We start from the raw sequence: 22,804 nt of genomic DNA on the forward strand, positions 1-22,804 counted from the left end.
ATTCTTAAGGTTCCCTCTTCTCTTACCTGGTGGAGTTTCTTTGACCTGCTTGGCTATTTTGCTGTCCACTGCCTTGCAGTGGGGAATCCCGACGCGACAGAACAGGAGAACGAGATGTTGTCCTCACAGGAACCTTGGGGTAGAAAAATATAGCAATTAAATTATTGAAAATGAGAAGAAAAAAATATTTCCCTACCAAAACATATTTTTACAACAGTCTGAATTATGTGAGCCTTACTATCACTACCCCTCTCCCTGATCCTTCTATGCCCTCCACTGATTCAATATGATAGAGAAAATTTAAGTCAAAGGCATCAAAGGAGCCAGGACAAACAGCCTTTCTACACTTCCGTAACATTTAAATGATGTTTGTACTGAAGCTTAGTGGCAGGGGACATACAAAGCATTTTGCTGAGATAATGTGAGAATCAGAAAAATAAGCTCAAAGAAACCAAACAATGGTCTACAAACGGATCAGTAGGAAATGAAGACTGGTAGGAAGCAAGAAAATATTCAGAGGAAGCAAATTCCAAGTGGAGGGAAAAATTAACGAAATGAAAAAGTGCCTTTCATTTAACTTCGCCATTAACTACCAAAAACAAAACAAAAAATTGAAAAACAAAAATCCCTCAATTTAAAAAGAACAAAATCATTTTTTTGGAAATGTTTATGTTAAATTTTTCTTAAAAGACCTTTTCTGAAAATTTTGATAATCATTAATGTTGCAAAACAATTTATAGCTTTTGTATAAATGTGTAAGACAGCTGCTAAAATATACTTTGATTCTTTTTGTTCTAGAAGTATATTCTTTATAGACTTACTCATATATTATTCTGTTACTCTGTGTTTAAGTATAGCACTAACAACAACCATAAAAAGCTAACTGGCCACTGGCTGAATATAACTGCCTAACTATGGAACTTTCCCCACTGTAAAAAGTTCCTTTGAAGTTTCATTGCCCCTTCATTCTGGTGAAGCCATCATACCCTTAATTAAAATAAATATTTTTTTAAATAACAAAATGGAAAAAAGAAGCACACATCTGTCTTTCTGCTTCTTACCCTTGGAGGCACCTCGTCACTGTCTGATCTAGACCAAGCCTTTTGGGTGGGGTCAGGTACCTCCGACTTAGAGTCAGAACTCTGACTTAGCACCTCACTGCGGGAAGGTGGACATGGGTCCTGAGAGCGAAGATGGTGGTGTGCAAATTTGGGAGGAGAAGGGTCACTGAAGGAATGGGATCGCGAGACAGGGGAAACATTGTTCTTGAGAGATGCCAGGTGGGACCACTGTACCTTACAAGAAAACAAAACACAAAACATTCAATGCGTTCTGCATAAAACGCTTTTCTGGTCAATACCAAATCCAAAACAAGAAGTAGGGGAAGGCAAACTGGGGCAATACAGTACTCGGTAAGCCAAGCAGTGGAACAGTTATACTTCTAAGGGACGAAGCAGTCTGGGGAACACAATATATAGAAAAAAGCAAATTTACATTTATAAAGAAAACTCTTTTAATATCCAGACTAACATTACAGATAGGAGTAAACACAAAGATTAAGGAAACAAAACAAAATCACACAAAAAAACCCTCACAGAGTCCTAATCCTAAAAGGGAGGACAACATGCTACATGCACATCCATGTCAAAGCAGAGAGTGGACAGGCAGAGAGAGGGAGAAAAGAAAAACCACAAGACAGACACTGCCATACATGCAGACCTATCTATCCATCCTCACATCACCTGGTCTCGTAAAATTTCAGACCAAATAACCACAGAACACATTTAATGAGCAAAGACAAACCCCTATGTGTTGGCAGATTACAGCAATACAACTTAAAAACAGCCAACTTTTCAAATACACCGATTTTCTTTCTTCTCTCAAGTCATAAAACACTCATGCTTTAGAGATTGCTATCCATGTTCATAGTAGTTACAAAAAAAGGAATTTTGGTTTCTTTAGGAATATTCAATACTATCATTCCCTCTGCTGCTGCTACTGGAGTATGCCTTCTACTTGACAATTGAAAAAAATGTTAACAACAACTTGTCACCTGAGTTAATCTGGTTGCTTTTAAGTTGGGAAAATAATCTCTGAAATAATCTATATTTTATTATATTAGATTGCAATTTATATAATTCCAGCTATGCTATCTATTATATCAACGCACTTAATGAGAACTAAAAATACCAAATCACAATTGGCTCAACCTTTCTACATGCAAGATTCAGAATAAGTCCCATAGGAGAGGGACAAATTCCATTTACTGGCATAATCCCAGACCGCTTAAATGTTTAAAATTTTCAGGTGGAAAAATGTGAAACAAAGCATTATCTACAACTATAATAAAAATTGGGTTTAAAAATAGAATCCTATGTGAACAGTCTCCTCAAAGAATTTTTTCATAAGCATAGGTTTCAGTCCAAAGCAACTTTAGGTAAAAAGAAGAAAAGGGAGGCTATAATCATTAATATAAAAGTAGCCTACATAATTCAGGAACTCCTATTTTCTAAATTGTTAGTGGCCAAATAGATAAAAATTTTCTATTTGTTGTAAGTTTAACTTTCAGAATAAAAAGTTTAGTCCTAGACTCTTCATCCAAATGTTGTTAAACAAACCTACTGTACTAGTCCCTCTTCCCTTCCCTCTCCCCCCTTTAACCTGTACTGTTTTCTTCACAATCTGGCTTGTGGCTCAGCTCTTCTGTGAATCAACACACTGCTGACTGCATGTAAATTCCTCCCTGTCCCCTAACACCCCCCAACCCCACAAACACATGCTTTGCTTATTAGGTCTGGTCCTTCTTTTTTCTTTTCTTCTTCTTTTTTTTTTTTAAACAACTCCTCCATACTGGGATTATTTATTGTAAAGCATGTTCAAATCCTCCTTTGGATTTTTTTTTTTTTCCTGAACACCACAGCTACTTCAATCACAAGAATATGAACTTTTGTCCCCGAACACATGCAAGCATCCGTGACAAGTCAACTCAGGCTTCAAGGTGCCAAATGTCTAAATGTTACTTATTCTCAGTAAGAGAATAGGAATCTGTATTTTAAGGACCTCTCAGATCTTTGACATGGATAATCCCTGCTATTAACTGTTTTCTCTGGACAGGACAGAGGGTTCTCTTTTAACCACATAGCACTCAGCCCAGGGGTTCTCCCTCACCTAGACAAGGCAGAATGCTGTGGTCAACCTAATGAAAGGACCTTTCCCCTGGCCTACTTCAGAGAAATGCATACTGAACCTACTAGATCATATCTTCTTTTGGATCTTGAACCTTTTGAGAATCTAATGAAAGGCCCTTTTCTCCCAGAAAAAATATGTACATTTGGACAAACCAAGAAATTCTATATGTAATTTCAACTGGGCTGTCACTGGATTTCCAAAAGCCCACTCATGCAACTGGCCAGGAACCAAGGATCAAAGGTTAAGAAAAGGTTCTGGTTCTCCCTCTATGTACTTTCTAAAAACAAACCTGAAAAAATTTTGAATTAGAGAAAGGAGGCATTTGTTTATGAGCATCTGAGTTAGGAAAGACAAAAAGACTAAAAGAAGAAATCACTGAATCTAGATATCCTTAATGAGTATAATAAAAATCTTTTTAAAAAATCCTTCTTTTCTCTATCAACTAAGGGGATATCACCTGTAAGTTAATTTAGAATCACTCCTGTGAATCTCTTTTTTTCCTAATGTGGTAACAAACCAATCTGTGAATGTTACAAGCAGGCCCATGGCTTAGTGAACTACCGTGTGAGTCACCTCAGCCCACAGCCACCGGGCTGTTGCTACCTGTGGCTCAGCTGGTCTCTGCAGGGCAGGATGCACAGACTCGGAGTTGCCATTGGAAAAAGACTCTGATCTGGAAGGCACTGGTGGCTCCAATACTCTGCCTGTCTGCTTAGACTGGGCTTCAGGGGAGCTGTGGTTAGTTTTCCTAAATCTATCTTCCACCTGCATCAGAGAATTAGAAGACATAACTCAGTGTTAGTAGGGAAAAGCAGAGATCCCAAAGAAAGCTTGAGTGGAAGGGCCCTAGAGAGAAATTTTCTCTTTTCTCTAGCTACAAGGAAAGAGAGGAGGCAAATATAATAGGGCTAAAATTCAATTTGAGATAAAGAAATATGAAGATAAAAATTAAGCCTTTAAAATCTCCTGGCAAGAATTCTAAGATTGTACATGATGATAAAAAACTAGAAAAAAAATGAACGTCACAACTAACTACACCAAAAGATTAAGATTAGAAGATTATCATCAGGAATTCAAAACACATTTCATCGTACCCAAAACAAAGGCATTCTAGGATACGGAGAACACTTGTTCCTAGAATCTACTTTCTGTGAGGGTGAGACGTGGTGGAAGGGTGCCACCTACAGGCCAGGTTTCAACACACTGCAGAAGTCAACCAGCTTCCAGGATTCCTAGTATTCCAAAAGTTACCGCTTTGCCACATCCTCACCAGGAGGCTCTGGGTGGCCCAACTGCACCAATTTCATTAACAAATCACAATCAGTGATTTGTTAAAAAAGTCAGTATAATTGGGCTATAGGCACTGTTCATTTTCATGGTGGTTTTGGAAAAATAGTTAACCAGGACACCATCCCCTTATGTACATTTTAAGAATGATTTTGCCATATAATCTTCCCTCTGTTTAGTGCTCACTTCACCCAAGAGTTGTTTACAGAGGCACTCTGGTTGTCTCTGGAGAAAACACCAAGCAGATAAGGGACCGCAGGCAAGTGTCCTTTCACTTGTCTGAACCACATTTTCTTGGCTAGAAAACCAAAAGACTGGCTCTGATCTGCTCTCTGTGTCCCTGTCTAGGCTTACTATTACACAGCTCCTAAGAGTCATTCTATAACTTCCCAGGGAATGAGCAACACCGGATCAATATTTAAGCAACAAAGGAAAGAAAATACCTCTCGGGTTCTGTCAGTGGGCTCATAGTGGGGCTTAGGCTCTGGAGCGTGATAGCTTGGCTTGCTCCTTTCCTGCTGCGGTGGCTGCTGCTGCTGCGGGTGCGGCCTCCTGTGGTCATGCTGTAGAGACAGGAGATATGCTTGTTCTTGTTGCAACTGCCTCTGGAGCCTCTCTGCCTGCCGGTGCTCCTCCATCTCCCGCCATCGGCACTCCTTGGAGAGGGAGAGGAGAACACTAAATCTATGGGCCACCGCACAACTCGCCTCTTCTCTGGATTCATTCTCAACTTTTCACAAAGACCATGCCTCCCCCCCCACCTTTTTTTAATCACAGAGCAAAATGACTGGGATTTTAAATAGCGTATTACCTGCGGAAAAATATGACAGCTTGTTGCTAACCATAATATCACTGGACAGAGAGAGAATTCAATTAAAAGTTGGTTTTGGTGGTTTCAAAAGTTAGTGTATTAGGCAAAAATCCTATGGCATGTGCTTTGAACTTTCAGCCTTTGGCATTCTAGTTTGTTCACTGAATGCCAAGTTCTGTTCAAACCCTTGCTATCTACCAAAGAGAACGGTTAACTCTTCAACAGGAAATAAGTAAATAGAAGCCACCTCGAAATGTGCCCAAAGCAGCATGACCACAGAGGACATCTCCATTTGAGCCTGTCAGCCCACAACGCTAACCAAAATGGTCTGGTAATCACCACGGCTATGCCCAAAGCTCAGGGGAGGGATAGAGAAATGAGCCCTAATGCTACGGAACAAGACAGATACAGGGCGTTACCAGTAACATGGCCTGCTCCTGGAGCAGCTGCTGCTGAAGGATTTCCAAGTGCCGCTGCTCCTCTTCTAGCTGTCGCCTGATATACTCCTGTCACACAGAAATTACCCAGCAATCAATTTATCCCAAAGGAAAGCATCAGAACCACCTGAATGGAGCACCAAGAACCATTTGCCCCAATGGTCTTCAGTGGTAATTCACTTAGTGATGGATATATTATGAAACATATAGTGAAAGATTGTCCCCAAGATCTTCAAATTGGTCAACGAAGATCTAAAGAGTCTAATAAATGATGATATACACTCTACTGATATACACCAAAGTATCTGATAGTTCTTCTGTAAGAACGCAGCTGTTAAATACAATTGCAGGATTTCAAAGAACCAGGATATTCCTCTTAAGGATGGTAGACCAGAGAAATCAAGTTTAATTAGATAAGAAACCAGAGGGTTCTCATTGCCCTAGAGGGTTCCGATGAATCATTTAAAACAAGCATGGATTGCCAATTTTTAAAACCCCAAACCAAAATCCGTTTTAATATTAAAACAGAACAAACATGATTTGTGTTTTCTCTGATGACACAGAAGGTACCTGGAATGACTATATTCTGAAAGCCATGATCTGTGAACACCAGACTCAGGTGGTTTCTCACAAATGAATAGGCCCAGGCTCTTCAAGAAGAGACTGAGAGTGTGTGTGTGTGTGTTTGTGGGGAGGGGGCGGGGAACTTATTTTCAAGGGGAAGAGAATGACAAGCCTCTGGATCAATGAAAACAGGTACATACCCAAAACATGTAAAGAGGAGAAATCCAACCTTGAAGTTGCATGCGTATTTAATAGACTAGGAAATCAAGAGACGTTTGGAAATCTCAGACCTTTAGAAAACCCTCAACCTTCCATTTTCTCAGTATCCTCATTTGAGAAATGAGTATCAAGAATATTCTTGGGGCACGTGGATGACTCAGTTGGTTAAACGTCTGACTTCAGCTCAGATCATAATCTTGTGGTTCGGGAGTTCGAGCCCCGCGTCGGACTCTGGGCTGACAGCTCAGAGCCTGGAGCCTGCTTCAGATTCAGTCTCCCTCTCTCTCCCTGCTCCTCCCTCGCACTCTGTCTCTCTCTCTCTCTCAAAATGAAACAAACATTTAAAAAAATTGGGGCGCCTGGATGGCTCAGTTGGTTAAGCGGCCGACTTCGACTCAGGTCATGATCCCGTGATCCGTGAGTTCGAGCCCCGCGTCGGGCTCTGTGCTGACAGCCCAGAGCCTGGAGCCTGTTTCAGATTCTGTGTCTCCCTCTCTCTGACCCTCCCCCGTTCATGCTCTGTCTCTCTCTGTCTCAAAAATAAATAAATGTTAAAAAAAAATTTTTTTAATAAAAAAAAAAAATATTCTCTTGCAACTCTCAAGATTTTTTGTAAGGCTCAAATAGGACACAGACATTAAACAACTCTGAAATACAAACAAAAGAAGTTTCCTTCCTTTTCAAGAAGGAAAAAAGCTAACTGTTCCAAAAAGGGAGTAGACTAAGAGATCTAAGAAGAGAAGTTTTATTCTGAAATTCAGATTACGTCTTTACAGTGTCTAATGCTGACCATCCACTTGTACCATGGCACACATTTTAAAATAAAAATAGCTATACATCTGAGCTGGACAGAAGTTTTAGTTAACCAATAATTCTGGTTTAGAGAATGCAGGATAACACAAATCATGACATATACATTTCCTCAGAAACCTTTATCTTATAAAATAAACTTTACCCAAAAAAGCCAATCTGGGAGAAAGTGTATCTAGAAGGGCATTTGCAAAGACACTCTGATTCCAACCTGGGCTCCAAGTCCCATTCCTCCTAGCCTAACCTTCCACGGCACATGCTATGCCAAGCACTGACCTAGCATGACATGTGGCCTTCCCCTGTAACAGCTGAGAAAGGAATCTGAGTTCCAACTCACCTCTTCTTTGAACTAGACTGAAATGAACCATAACTTGAAAGACCAAATTAGTACAGTCGTTTTGTCTTTTTGCCTTCAAAACACAAGGACAACCAGGAAAGTCACGTCTATCCAAACCACAAATGTCCTAACATACAATGAGCATGCAGAATACAATCATACATGTATACAAACATGCAGAAGTGCAGTTTCTTACAGCACTGTTAACACGAAAGATTTTGCAACAGAATAAGGAAAGCAGAATAAAACTACTTTGATACCTATCTATTTTCAAGAAGAGGTAAAGGATACTTGCTATACACTGCTAGGAATTTGCCCAAGGGATACTGGAGTGCTGATGCATAGGGGCACTTGTATCCCAATGTTTATAGCAGCACTTTCAACAATAGCCAAATTATGGAAAGAGCCTACATGTCCATCAACTGATGAATGGATAAAGAAGATACGGTTTATATATACAATGGAATACTACCTGGCAATGAGAAAGAATGAAATCTGGTCATTTGTAGCAATGTGGATGGAACTGGAGGGTATTATGCTAAGTGAAATAAGTCAGGCAGAGAAAGACAGATACCATATGTTTTCACTTATATGTGGATCCTGAGAAACTTAAGAGAAGACATGGGGGAGGGCAAGGGGGAAAAAAAGTTATAGAGAGGGAGGGAGGCAAACCACAAGAGACTCTGAAATGCTGAGAACAAACTGATGGTTGATGGGGGGTGGGGGAGAGGGGAAAGTGGGTGATGGGCATTGAGGAGGGCACCTGTTGGGATGAGCACTGGATGTTGTATGGAAACCAATTTGACAATAAATTATATTTAACATAAAAAAAAGAATACTTGCTATACATGAACGTTAATGACTGTCACTAGCACATTAAAGATGAAGTATTACTGTCACATACTCCTCTCACCATCACATTGTGAGAATTACCCCTAGGAGACTTAACTTTCAAAAGCTTAATTACTTTTACTCCTCTTTGCAATCCCTAAGTATAAATCAGAATGTGGGGAAAAACAAAACAAACAAACCCAAAACACACCAGTGCTGACTGGCCAATAATGTCAATAGTAACAGAAATATCCTTAAATTCTCAGGAAGAAATAGTACATGTGCAAAGAACCTGAAGCATATGATCAGTTTCAAGGATAGTAGCTGAATACTCAACTGTGGAAGTTAATACCATAGTTGATAAGTATTTTAAGTACGAATTTCAAGTATTATTTAAATTGGTCTCCGTTCATATCTTTCCTCCTTTACCCAAAGCTCATAACAAAGAGCGATCAATTCAAAGATGTGAGAGGTGAAGAGGTTCTGAGGGGCTCACACTGACAGCACAGACACAAAAGCACAGTCAATTCAGGGAACAGAGATTTCTAAAGACAACTATAGCTGGCATCAATAAAATGCTCTAAGTATTACCAAAATATCATCTTTTTTGGCTAAACAAAACCACGATGTTATTAGTTTTTCTAATGCTACATAGGTATATACTGAGTTATATACAAATATGTTTATTATGATATTCAGCCACTGGATAATTCAAACATTCCTTGTGGTTGGTTTTTCAGTTCATTAAAGAAAAGGCTAATCATCATCCAGATATTTGAGGTTCAAAGCATTTAAGCCAAGCCCAAAAAGAAATATTCAGAAATCTTTTGGGCATCACACTAGTTGGAGACCACTCAACTGACTTCAAGAGGTTTCTAAATGTAAAAATTTATCCATCATTTTTAATTTCAATTTATTAATTCAATTTATTGCTGTGCTTCCAATTGTGCTTCGGCATTTTCAAACCTCTGAAGTCCTGAATATGTGTGTGTGTGTTCGTGTGTGTGTGTGTGTGTGTGTGTGTGTGTGTGTACATACATGCGTGCACACGTGTCTGTACTTTGAGTCCCAAATCCCCCAACTCTACAAAGCAACCTCACATATGACCTCACATATGCATGGTCAGAACATTCTTTTGTGACCTAACCTGTTCTCTTTCAACTCTCCTCTTTTCTTCCTCTGCCCGTCTCCTCTCTTCTTCTTCTTTACGTCTTCTTTCCAGTTCCTCCAGACGCCTCTTCTCTTCTTGTTCTCTCCTTCGCTGTTCACGTTCTTGCTGCCTTCTAGCTTCACGTTCTCTCCTTTGTTGCTGCGCAAGTAAAGATATGTAATCAGCAGGTATCTTCTAACTACTGCTCTCATGACACTTTGCTGACCATTTACAGGTAGGTGCTGATGAGGGGAAGTTCACAGACCCCATCTCGACTGGCCAGTTATTTCCACACTGCTCCTCCACCCCACATGTACCAGCTTCCTCATAAATATTGGTCAAAGGTGGGGTGCTTCTGTGAATCCTTACACAGTTTGGTTTCGTTTGATATCAATTCCCCATTCTTCACTATACTACGCAACTAAAGGACAGGGAATTCTTTATCCATGCACATCACTAACAGAATTATCCAGGGCCCTTAAATCAGAAGAAAAAGACAGAAGACAAAGGAATAAAGGAGAACGGAAGTAAAGCAAAGAGGAAAGAAATAGTTAAAAAGAGGAAAAAGAAAGGAAAAAGAAATTGACAACAATAAGAATAAGAATTACCAGTATTATTCATAGTAATGAATTTAAGAAACTGCCACAGCACACATGCATACTATATGTCCTGCACTGTGCTCAGTGTTTGATATTCTTTATTCCATTTCCTTTATCTAATAAAATTTTCAAAACAAACCTGGAAATAAGTATTTCAATCCTACTTTACAGATGAGCAAATAGGTTCAGAAGAGTCACGTGATTTGCACAGTGTCACCCAGCTAGCAAGTCCCAAACTAGAAGGGCCATTCTGCCTCTAATGCCTGTAGTATTAACCATGTGCATCCTACTAGCAGGTAGGTAGTAACAACCGTTACTCTAACAACCGTTCCTAATCCAGGCTGTTCTATATAACCCCTAAGTATAGAGTAGTGGGACACAATGGGCACCTGTCTGGCTGCTTTTCTCATCCAGCCCCAGACATCTGTTAATAAGGCACTTCTACAGTGTAAAGTATAGAATTAACCAATTCTTCCCACAAATATGAAAAATGCTAGCCTCTAGACTAGGGCCATCTAATAAAACACTCCAGGATGATGAAAATGTTCTGTCTCAGTACTATTCAATAGAGTAGCTACTAGCCACATGTTGCTACTGAGTACCTAAAATATGACTAGTACGATTGAGGAACTTCCTTTTCAATTTTACTTCAATGAAGTTAACTTAAGTTTAAATAGCCATATATGGCTAGTGGCTACTGTACTGGACAGCACAGGTCTAAAGAATACACACCCATCGAATTTCTCAAGACACAGGAAGCTGACAGTATTACCACAAACTTCAATGTGGCACTAAGATTATTAAATAAGAAAGTTTGGGATAAAGTTATTGGGGATATTAGACATAAATATTTGTAATAGGCATAAAAGTAGGTATTTATTATAGTCTGAGTATTAATTTCTACCCCCCCCCCCCAACACACACACACAAGCATTCATTCTGAAGGTAGACACTTAAAAAAATGATTTCCTAAGAAATATAAAGAAATGTCTTATATGTGGAACCCTTGCACAGAGAGGATTTCTTGGTACCTGGTCTCTCTCAGCTGAGTGTTACATGACCATTACTCTCAATACAGTTCTGAGTTAGCTTCTGGCCCCATCTCCTCTCTCATTCCATATATTGCATGGTTTATTTTTCTTTAAAAATTTTTTTATATGTTTATTTATCTTTGAGAGAGACAGAAACAGAATGCGAGTGGGTTAGGGGCAGAGAGAGGGAGACACAGAATCTGAAGGAGGGTCCAAGCTCCGAGCTGTCAGCACGGAGACTGTGAGATCATGACCCAAGCTGAAGTTGGACCTCAACCGACTGAGCCACCCATGTGCCCCTCATGCTTTATTTTTTTCCCAGCAATGTCTGCTCTTAGAATTCAACACACAAAACACACAGTTTCCCATGGGTGTGGGTAGGGTCGTAGAAATAAAAGAGTTCCTGTCCTGGTGTTTAGAAACTACAACTTTAATGGCCAAGGCATCTTTATTAAATTGAAACATGTACACTGTCCCCACACAATGTACTTGCTGCCTGTCATTTGCTAGCTTAATGCCCATACAGGTACATGTGCCATGGTGTGGGGCTTGCATTCAGGGCACCTGGCCCTGAGCACTGTGCTGCACCTTGGGAGGAAAGAGGCCTTTCTTTTTAAAAACTAGCTACCGAGGGGCGCCTGGGTGGCTCAGTTGGTTAGGCGACTGACTTCAGCTCAGGTGATGATCTCACAGTTCGTGAGTTCGAGCCCTGCATTGGGCTCTGTGCTAACAGCTCAGAGCCTGGAGCCTACTTCAGATTCTGTGTCTCCCTCTCTCTCTACCCCTCCTCCTCACACTCTGTATCTCTCTGTCTCTCAATAATAAATGAACATTAAAAAAAATTTTTTTTAAACTAGCTACTGATAAATAAAACCCACAAAACCACCTCACCCTGCCCCAGGACTTCACCAGCAATATAACACAGACACTTGAGGAAAGAAATCTGAGAATCTCATCCAAGCAGTGTTACTGGAGCCTTTCTACTTCAAAGCAAATTAAGTTAAGATCTCTTATTTTACAATTTTTGCTTTTTCCATTCAGGAACAAAAAGAAGAGAGTGGCTTTTACCAGTACGTTACTTATAACAAATATAAGCTCAGAATACAACCATTTCTCTAACACTGGTAATAAAAATCCTCATATTTTGCCAATTGGGAAACAAGTTTCTTTGCTTTAAACAGAAATTCTTTAATTCTTTCAGATATTCCTGACTAGCCATGTCTTCCAAAGGAAAGCATCTTCTGAGCTTCTGTATTGAATATAAAGACATTCAAAATGAAACAAAAAGCCTTCTAATAAACCTAAAACATAAAGAATCTCATTCGATCAGTTTTAAAGCTTAAAACAGTTGTGAGTATTTTCCTCTAAGAGGTGAACATGGAAGCTCTGTGGAAGTTTCTGTCCTGAGGAGTGAGAGTGGTTTTGTGTACTCTACTATTTTTACAGACTCAGCACTGCTTAGTTCTGAGAACAACCATGGGCAAGGCTGGCAACAATCAGGACACTTTCAGGTTTTATAAAAGAGAAATGACTTGCTAGAATACATTGGGTTTAGCAAACACCTGGCAGGCAAGGTAAGAAGGGCCTCACCTCTGGATGAAAATAAGAACCCACAATCACAACAAAGGAAGACAGAAAGCTACCTGACAAGATATGTAAACAATTTCCCTCCAAATCTGTCAGACAAAAGGAAAACAGAAAAACAAAGAAAAGGGAAACAAAATCAAAGGCAAGCAGTATCTACTGCCCTTAAAATTGCCCCTTAGCTTCAGAGAATTTAGGCTCCAAGTATATCGGATTAATATGAACAGGTCAGAAGAGGCAAAGAACCTTATGCAATGAATTTTACAACTTTTAGATAACAAAAGTAGCCAAAATGGGCTAGAGGGGTCCTTTGAAAAATTTTAGTACACACCATGGAATCCTAGAAAGACAAGTGAAAGGTCTCAAGGGACAGAGGTTGTGGTCCTGATTCTGCTCAGCTTCCCTGTTACAAGCCACTTCCCCTCTATGAGCCCCAGGTTCCTGACTTGTCAGAACAGAGTTATGTGTGGTGGGGGTGCGAAGGAGGCAGTGTGCATCAGAAATCATCATGGTGTGGAGTTTACAATGGTTATTATTTTGAAGAAGTCAATAGTTGGTGTCTACAATGAGAAAAAGTGTTTAAAAAGTCTTATAGGCAATGAACTCTAAGAGAATCATTCCTCTGCAAAAGATCTGCCCCCCACACCATCCTGTGGAGGGCGCCCTGATGCACTGAAATTAAGAGAGGAGAGAAGTGAAGAACTAGCATGGTAGGTGTCTACATCAGCAGTCTCTAGAAGTGAACAAGACCATCGAGTGAAGTCTAGGAAAAAAACACTCAACTCTTATTTACTTGTATTTGTAGCTCACCCTTTTTAAGATAGCTATTTCTGCATGTTTTATAATATACATACTCAGTGCAAAGGTATGTTAAGTAGACATATGCGTCAGATATACGCCTTCAGTTTCTCTTACCCTCCATGCCACTGCACTATGCTAAGCAATGCCACATGACCACAGAGATGCAGACCCACAACAGCCGTAGAGATGATGTGCTTACTGCCATTTCCTTATACACCATGCAAACTACTAAAAATTCCTTAATTTTTACATATGATGTTGAAGGTCACAGTAACAGAAAGAAAAGCAATAGCCTGCACTTGTTTCTCTCTTATACTAAAACAACAACAACAACAACAACAACAACAACAAAAAACTTTAATGAAAGCAAAGCCATCCCCATCTCTGCTGACACCTCAGCTATCATCAGCAAGGACTCCTTCAGGAAAGAGTCAGGAGGGGACACAACTCCAAGGAGAGCCCTGGAGGTTGTCATGCTGAGGTCTGGGAGAAACGACCAACCAGCAGCCTGCTACTAAGCCGCCACACAGCTGGCAGCCAGATGCGGTCTAGCATCCAACTCAAACCAGCCTCCAGATGCAAGCTCCAGAGAAGAAAAGCGGAAGTTGTGGAGGAAAAGCAGAGAGGGAGCGAACCAGGGTCAGAGCTGACTTTCCACATGCTAGGCCTCTCACCTGGAGCTGCTGCCTGCCCCAGTGCACCAAGTACAGGTGTGATCTCAGGCCACCCACTCCCCAGACCCACTTCTCATCTCCCCTCTCCTGAGCTGTTGTCACCTTGACTTCAGGAAATGGCAGGACCTCGGTGCACATCCTCTGGTCACATGGGCTCTAAAGTGGAAGCACTCATTCTCCTTCAAAGGAGTAAGCCTCCAAGTGGTAAGACATGTACAATCCATTTTCTTGGTTGTTTCCAACTACACTGAGGGCAGGGCTCCTAGCCCATTAGAAAATCTTGACTACTTTCATGTAACTAAATGCTACTACTAAGAGGCAACTTTTAAGTGATTTTACAAGGAGCTTTTTCCACATTATTTACATTTAAAAACATTTTTATTTTTTTAATTTAAATTTTAACATTAGGTGCAACACTGGTTTCAGAAGTAGAAGTCAGTGATTCATCACTTACATATAACACTCAGTGCTCATCACAAGTGCCCTCCTTGATACCAATCACCCATCTAACCCATCCCCACCCATCTCCCTCCATTTGTTCTCCGGCATTTAAGAGTCTCTTGTGGTTTGTTTCCCTTCTTTTCTTTCTCCCACTTCCCATATGTACATTTAAAAAGTTTAAATTAAAGTACGAAGTACTTTAAAAAGTCAAAATGAATTATAAGGTGTATGTCAAAAATAAGGTGCCCCATTTCTCCTCACCCCCAATTCGTGATTCCCAAGGTAGAAACACTTCCAATGCCTTTTGTTTTTCTCACAGTATTTGCCTCCTGATTTTTAAATAACACTTTCATAAGAGCTATTTTTAAGAAAATTTCCACTTTAGACACCATCTATTGATTTCTCCCCCAAAGAATATCCATCCACATCACCATTCCATGTTCCCAGTCTAGTCATGTGACAATTTCTGATTAAATGAAAACCACATTCAAGGCAAAATTTAGTGTTTGGAGGAGCTATTAATTGCCTTATTTTTGTTGTTGTGGTCTCTTTCACTGGTTTTCTATGGGTCTATCACAAAATCATCTGTAAAGTCTCTTGCACCACCACAGACCTCCTTCCAATATGGTCAAGTCAATCAGGCATTCTTTCTTCCTAGAGATTTAACCTCTCACACCCCTTTCTTCCCCTACACCAACCAAGACTGCTTGCTCTCCAGGCAGCCTATGCTTGGCCACCAACTTCCTAGGAATTCTTTTGAACTCTCTCCTGTACAGGATCCTGTTTCCTGTAGCCCTTGCCACTTTCGTCCTCATTAGCTGGAACACATTCTCCAGTAGCTTCCTGAGAAGTGAAAACAAGGCAAAAGGCTTTAGGGACTTCGCAGGCCACAGAACCTTTACTCTCACAAGGTACATATAATTTTGACTCAGGCTAGTAATTTTCCCTCAGATTTCTGCAAGCACAGCTATGTCATTTTCTAGTTTCTGATGGTGCTCCTGGAAAATCTCAGACCATTCAGATTCCTGATACTTAGTACAAGACCCATGCACACCCCAACCCTCTACCTACTCCACCCACCATGGCTTTTAGGATGTTCTTTTCATCCCAGACATTGTGAACTGTCAAGACGACATATGTACCTTTGTATGGGTCTTTTTTCATTCATTGTGCAGGAGACTCAGTACATCTTTCAGTCAGTACAGAAATTCGTATTTCTTAGCTCTGGAAACTTTCCTTGAATTAGTTCTGTAGTTCTCCCTACGGTAATTATTTCCTACACCATCTAATTAAATGGTTGTTAAACCCCCTGAATTGATTTGGTTTTTCTTCTGTTCATCATAAACTTAACCCCTCCGCCCCCCACAACGTTCTGGGAGTTTTAATTTATAAAAACTTTTCAGAGGCGCCTGGGTGGTTCGGTCAGTTAAGGGTCTGACTCTTGATTTTGGCTCAGGTCACAATCTCACAGTTTTTGAGTTTGAGCCCTGCACTGGGGTCTGCATTGACAGTGCAGAGCCTGCTTGGGATTTTCTGCCTCCCTCCCCCATCTCTCTCAAAATTAAATAATTAAAAGTTTTTAAAAAATTTAAAAGCTTCAAAAATTCTTAGTTTCTGAACATCGTTTCATGAATATTATTTGTTCTTCTCATTCGAGGGATATTAAGATCCTACACATGTGCATGTGTCTGTGTGTGCAATAGTTTCTGTTCCCTACACTATTTCCTTCAAGATTCTTTTTCTACTTGTCTTTCATGTTAAAGGTTCTTTTCAGTGCCCACAATCTTGGCTGTCCATTCACATTTAAGACACTAAAAAGGAAATTATAAGGGCTATGGAGAGTGGTTGGTAACTATTAAGCTTCACAGTAAGATGATGGGAAGCAGCATGGGCATTTCACTGGCGCTTTTTGTCCCTTGGGCTAGTCAGTATCTCCAGAGAGGAATCTCTGCAGTATTCTCAGAATCCTCCCCATCTCCTGCCTGGGTTGAGCAGAAGGTGTAGGTAAAGAAGATGGCATCTGTAGTAAGTGTGGCCGCCAACACTGTGGGAGCTGAGGTGAGTGTGCATGCAGTCATACTGGTGAATACTTAGACTTCCAATTAATGCCCTTGTTTTCACTCTCTCTCTCTCTCTCTCTCCATATACTCAGTTGTGCCTGAATTCTTCATATACTGAGGCTCTGTTGTTCACTTTTTCTAGGAAGTCTGTATCTGTTCCCACAGGGGAGAAGGAACAGAGTAGCCTGGCTGCCTGGGGTGGGAGAATCTAACTCTCCATATCTACATGCTGTTAGCCCCACCTGTTGCCTCTCATTTTTGACTCTTCCAGAATTTGCAGTACTAGCCTTCTTACAATCTTTACTCTCCCATGTACTATCTAACTTCCACAATTTGGTTTCCTTTCTTGTTCTCGTTGTCCTTGTTTATACCATTTTTCTCAGTCACTTCACTGGGATTTCTCAACGAAAGTGAGGTAAGCATTGGGGTGCCTGAGTGGCTCAGCTGGTTAAGCATCCGTCTCTAGATTTTGGCTCAGGTCAAGTTCTCACGGTTTGTGAGTTCGAGCTTCACATCAGGCTCTGTGCTGATAATGCAGAGCCTACTTGGGATTCTCTCTCTTCCCCTCTCTTTATGCCCCTCCCCTGCTTGCACTCCCCCTCTCTCAAAATAAATAAATATTAAAAAAAATTTTAAGTGAGGTAATAAGCATCATGTTATTTTTCTTCAACTGTTTTCCTAAATCAGTGTAACGGTTATTATGTAATTATTTGCCATAATTTAAAAAAAATTTTAAGTTTTATTCAAAATGCACATCACAAAATAAGAGTAAGCAAATATCTTACAAACACGAATAGGCTACAACTGATGTTCTCAACTGTCAAATGAAAGCCTCCGAAAAGCTTTTTGTTTCCTATGAAAGAAACTCTTGGTTGCTAAATCAACACACACACACACAAAAGACCATAAGCTCCTTGAGAGCAGGAATCCTGTTTCACTTATCTTTTCTGCTCTGTAGTAAATATCACAATAAATACTTTTTTGGGTTGAATCCAACCCTCACACCGAACACACGGCATCCAAGAGAAAAACTGCTGTGATTTTATCTCCAACATTTAGAGTTTAGAGTAATAAAGGACTAAAGAATCCATTCATATCTCTAGGTCCCAACAAGATCCAATCAAATCATAACGCCATCTTTTCAAGATCACTTGGAAAGTACATAAAAGCTTAAACAAGAATTGTTACATTTGGTTAGTGCCTCGTACTTTACACAACACACCTTTTATGCCTCAGAATAGTCTACAAAATCCTTTAAAGTTCTCTAAGGTCTCTCTGGAACTCAAATTAGAGATCTCAAACCCAGAAGTCCATTTAAGAACAGGCATAAATTTCAAGAACAAGTCCCTTCTTTCCAGAGATGCAAGTAGGACTACAAATGATTGATTCATGCATTTGAGAAATATTAATAAGCACCATGGTGAGTATACAAAGATAAACTAGACAGAGCCCTCTCCTCCAAGTCTTGTACGTAACATAAGTCACATGCTTTTTAAAAATCAACAAGACAATGTGGAAAGTGCTGTATTTCCTAGGACTGGCCCACTAAGCAAGTCCTGGTATGAAAACCAACTGGCTGACAAGACTGATGGCTAAGGCAAAAAACAATGCAATTACTGATTTCTTCTTCCACATTATGCTCTAACATTTGAAACTGTAAATTGGACTAAGAGCAAGAATTTAAACTATGAACCATAAAAACCACTATACTCAGAAGAGGCTCTTAATTTAAGGGAGGGGAGACAATTAAAACTAAAAGAAATCCCTTAGTAAATATACCTTAATAGATGATTAATGTGAAAAACTGGCCTCTTGCAAAAGAACCTCAAAAGAAAACAGCCCAAAATAAAACATATGCCATCAACCATCAATTAAGTAACATCAATTCATACTGGATTAACCTTATGCCTGTGATTTCAAATAACAAAACCTACGAAACTCTAATGAACATGCCTTTTCAGGCTTACCCCACTAAGAATGAAAAACATGACATAATCCTTTGAAGCATTTGCAAATTGATGTCATCATTATTTTCTTAAATCACTCTTTGAAAACAAAATCAAAGAAACTAAAAAACTGCATGATGCTATAAAGTGATTTCTACATCTCTCAAATTATAAAGAGAATTCCTTATTATTTAAATTTTCCCAAGCATGCCCAAGTAAATATGTACTTTTCCAGCTATGCTTTAATTAGGCTCCCTTTCTAGTTTGGTACTTAAAAGTAATGCTTTCATCTCACAATTCTAAAAACTTTTCTAAATAGATCACGTTGATAATGGTGAGGTCCATTTAAACACACTTCACTGGACTTACTGTTGTAGAAACTAACGGACTTTAATAAACCAGTCTGGTTTTCACATTCTGCCATTTCCAAGCACTTCCGGGGTCATGTTACTCCACAAACATACCACCACCAATCCTTGAGGTTTTTTTTCCTGCCAGTTCTGATGAGGCCTTAGTAGAAAAATTATTTGCTTCTCCCCAAAGACAACTCTTCCCCACCTTTAGGCAACAAGCAACATTTGGTGAATTAAGCTAACTCTTACAAAATTTAACTGTAAATATAACCAGATGCTAGACTAGGATGTCAAAAGAACATGTGAGAACTTATAAGGAGGCTGAAAGACAAGACAGCTACCCTCTGCAAAAAAAAATGGAGCTGCTGACAGAGAAGGCAGGGCGTGGGCTACAGGGGCACCTGCACACCCAGATGCATGTATGTAAAAAAAGGTAGCCCTGTGCTAATATGTACTTTTGATGGGAGACAATCATGATCTGCCAAACAAAGGCCTTCATGTAAGCAAAGTGGGGTGAGGAAATGGTTCCTATTCCTTTAAGATATGTGAAGATCCGGTTGGGGTAAAGGAGTCCACCATGCCTTCCTTCCAAGATCTCGCAGCCAACAAATACATGGGGCAGTTTATTAACTTTTTTTCTTAGAAACGTTTACATTTTTCTAGTGTTATAATTCAGCTTCAGTACTGATCTCACTTCACACAGAAAAACTGTTTTTCTCTTGCTTTCCTTTATCTTTAATTTCTTCCACTTTCACCCACCCCTCTAAGATTTTAGTCACTTTGAAATTTGTAGAAATGACAGGAATGAATATAACCATGTGTCCTCTTGGTGGAAGAAAAAGCAAAGAGACCGCTGGGGCTGACACTAACATTTACCCCCAACTCGAGGCAGCCCAAATCACCAAGTGACAGCTACACCTCCAGGGCCTAAAAAGTCTACAGAGCATAGGCACTGCGGTCATCTTCCCAAAGGGGAAGACTGGAGAGACAGGAAATTGGTTTGTTGTCTTTTTCTTTTTTCTAAAGGAAAGGATAAATTCTAACCTTAACTGAGAAGTTTGATTGTGACTCTTCCATACTAAAATAATCAATTATGCATATTAAAAAAACAAAAAAACCAAAACGAGAATGTGCTGATGGCACCAAAGTCCTGCTAAAAAACAAATCTTCTCTAAGAAATTTCCTTTTTCTGAAGTTTACTAAAGTAGCACACCAAACACAGACAAATGTATCTTGCTTTTACCAATAATTAGGTAAGTTTTCTTGAGGTCGAAATGAAGAAGTATCTACTAGCAAACAGAAACTTAGTGAAATATGTAACAGGTTCAAAAAACATCTGAAGTACACCAACTAACATGGCAATCTTAACTTAGACTGCTGATCAGATGTTCTCTTCATATTTGTATTAAAATTAGATGAAGAATGAGAAAACATGCTAATCAAATATGTGGATGTGGTGGGAGTAGGAAGACATAGTTAATAGGTACCAAATCCAGACTCAATGCAAAGAGAGCACAAACCATTAGGATAAGACAACAATATAATCAAATATTCATTTGTGCTCAAAGAAAAAAAAAAAGAAAAGAAAGAATGGAAGAAAAAGCTGGCCTGTGAACAATTTTTATGGGGAAAAAAAATGAGCTAGAGGCAACAATTCTATTTGAGCCAGAGGTGTGATGATGCATCTAAATATGAAAAGTAAATGGTAATATTAAAATTTTTGAGGCTGGGTCATTACCACACGGGGTCTTGAATATGGATGAAATACTTAGAGTAAGCGGAGAAAACCCTGAGTGGATCCTGATGAGAAAGACTAAGGAGCAAAGTCAAACACTAGAGGAGCTGTGAGGTCCAGAAAAGGAGTGGACGAAGCTGCCAGTACAAACTTGGCTGCCTGAGCTCAGCATTCTCCCCTTTTTAGCCTGGGACCATACAAAAGCAACAAGGAAAATGGAAAACAGAAACAGAAACCTCATTGTCAGCAAAACTGAGAGACAAGACTCAAAAATATCTGCAAGGGCTTCTAAGATCTCCAGTTCATGCAGAAGCCAAGGAAGAGGAAGCAGAGGAAAACAAAGGAGAGAGATCCTATCAGCACATTACAAGGAGCAAAGGAAGAGTGGAGTATATACACATACAGATTTCTTAAAGATGAAGAACTTACACAGGGCAAAAGCACTAACCTGCAAAGAGAGCTCAGAAATAGAAATGGTGGTGTGACAGGAGTCCTTAGCACCAATAAGCCTGATCTTATGGCAGTTGCATAGAAAGGAAAACCTATACTCAGTTTCCCTACAACCTCGACTCTTGGGCCATTTCTTTTTGCCAGTCATTGCCAGATATTTGTCATCTCCTTTCAGTTTTAACTGTCATTTATCTTATGACTGAGGCTAACCATCTTTACCTACTTTGTTAATAACAAAAGGAATCCCTATTCCCCACACAGTTCTGATTGAAGGTTTAATGCCAATAAAGGGCTACAAATCATTTATGGGCTCAAATATTCCCAAATTACCTTCTGGGACCTAGAGTATAGACAATGCTTAATTACCCTGGGCTAGAAAAAAGGAGCTAGATTACCAAGAATCCAAATCAGTGGATTCTATTCATGCAAATGTGCCCTGTTTCATACCTAGCTCCATCTTTTCTGATTAAGAGGTGCCAAGAGGTGACTGTGAGTTTGAACTTTTACTAAGAAGCTGAAATTAAATGGCTAATTAAAGCAAGTAAAGTGCAAAGTTCTCACTTAGCAGACATCCTTAATCCTCAAGTCTTTATTTTAACTAATAAAACAAAATGGCTGTAAAACTTTAGTGTCTCTCCTCTAGCCAGTGCTGGTCTTCACTTTGTAATCCTCACTCCCTACTGGGCACAGAGGCTGGATAACGAACACTTGTCTCACTACCACTTGGCCCGAAAGCAATTTCTGTAGCAAATTCTGTGTTACAAATGGGCTGGAGCTAAAGTTACAAACCACCAAACTAACCTGTATCGTGTCCTCAGGGAAAGTAGAGCCCAGGATTTAAATGGACAGTGGAGAATGTCGCATAAAGACACAATTGGAAATTGAGCTTCAAAACTCAAGCATTCTCATATACGAAGTCCATGGTCAACAGGCAACCTTGAAAAACCCTGGACTACTCTGGGTTTCTGTTATGTTCAAAGAACATGGAGAAAGTCTTAAAAATACTACAAAAGAGTTTGCAAAAAAGCCACAAAAAGAGTTACACAAACAGCAATATTGTCCCTCCTACAGAGGAAGGTTATGTCCTATGTTTTTTTCTGCAAGCCCAGGCTGAACATTTCCATTCTCCTTAGCTAGACAGACACTGGTTTTCTAACTCAGGTAAAAGTATAAGTTTTGCAGAATTCAGACTATAAAACACACAAAACAAAGATTCCCCCCAACCCAAATACACTCCTAACTAACTTGTGTAATATGTGCTGTTATCTAAATTAAATTCCACTGTTTAGTATCAATACAGGGCTTTTTTGTTGTTTTGGGTTCTTTTTCTGCCATAAGAAACGTGAAGCGATAAGGTGTATGCATTAAGTGGAGACTACTATGAATGAGAAACTGGGAGTTGTACTATTATGAATGAGAAACTTGGAGCTGTGAGACATATTATGAAAGGTAGTTAGGAAAATAAAATCAAAAGTTTCTTTGAGCCCCAAGTGAA

The 22,804-nt window shown here is 39.7% G+C and overlaps 1 protein-coding gene across 50 annotated transcripts in view; it reads right to left on the reverse strand.

Moving 5' to 3' along the window:
* MAP4K4 (mitogen-activated protein kinase kinase kinase kinase 4) overlaps positions 1–22,804 on the reverse strand; it is a 108,107-nt gene that overhangs the window by 31,944 nt on the left and 53,359 nt on the right. For 8 of the 50 annotated variants that reach the window (XM_049651325.1, XM_049651288.1, XM_049651287.1 and 5 more), the window contains 6 exons: positions 9,633–9,794; positions 5,707–5,793; positions 4,920–5,132; positions 3,793–3,954; positions 1,062–1,295; positions 27–133 (listed from right to left, as the gene is read on the reverse strand). In XM_049651325.1, coding sequence (XP_049507282.1) covers positions 27–133; positions 1,062–1,295; positions 3,793–3,954; positions 4,920–5,132; positions 5,707–5,793; positions 9,633–9,794 — 965 coding nt within the window. The remainder of the gene's footprint in view (positions 1–26; positions 134–1,061; positions 1,296–3,792; positions 3,955–4,919; positions 5,133–5,706; positions 5,794–9,632; positions 9,795–22,804) is intronic. The other 42 variants (XM_049651304.1, XM_049651303.1, XM_049651306.1 and 39 more) reach the window with 10 other exon arrangements.

Source organism: Panthera uncia, assembly GCF_023721935.1.
Source record: "Panthera uncia isolate 11264 chromosome A3 unlocalized genomic scaffold, Puncia_PCG_1.0 HiC_scaffold_11, whole genome shotgun sequence".
Taxonomy (NCBI): domain Eukaryota; kingdom Metazoa; phylum Chordata; class Mammalia; order Carnivora; family Felidae; genus Panthera; species Panthera uncia.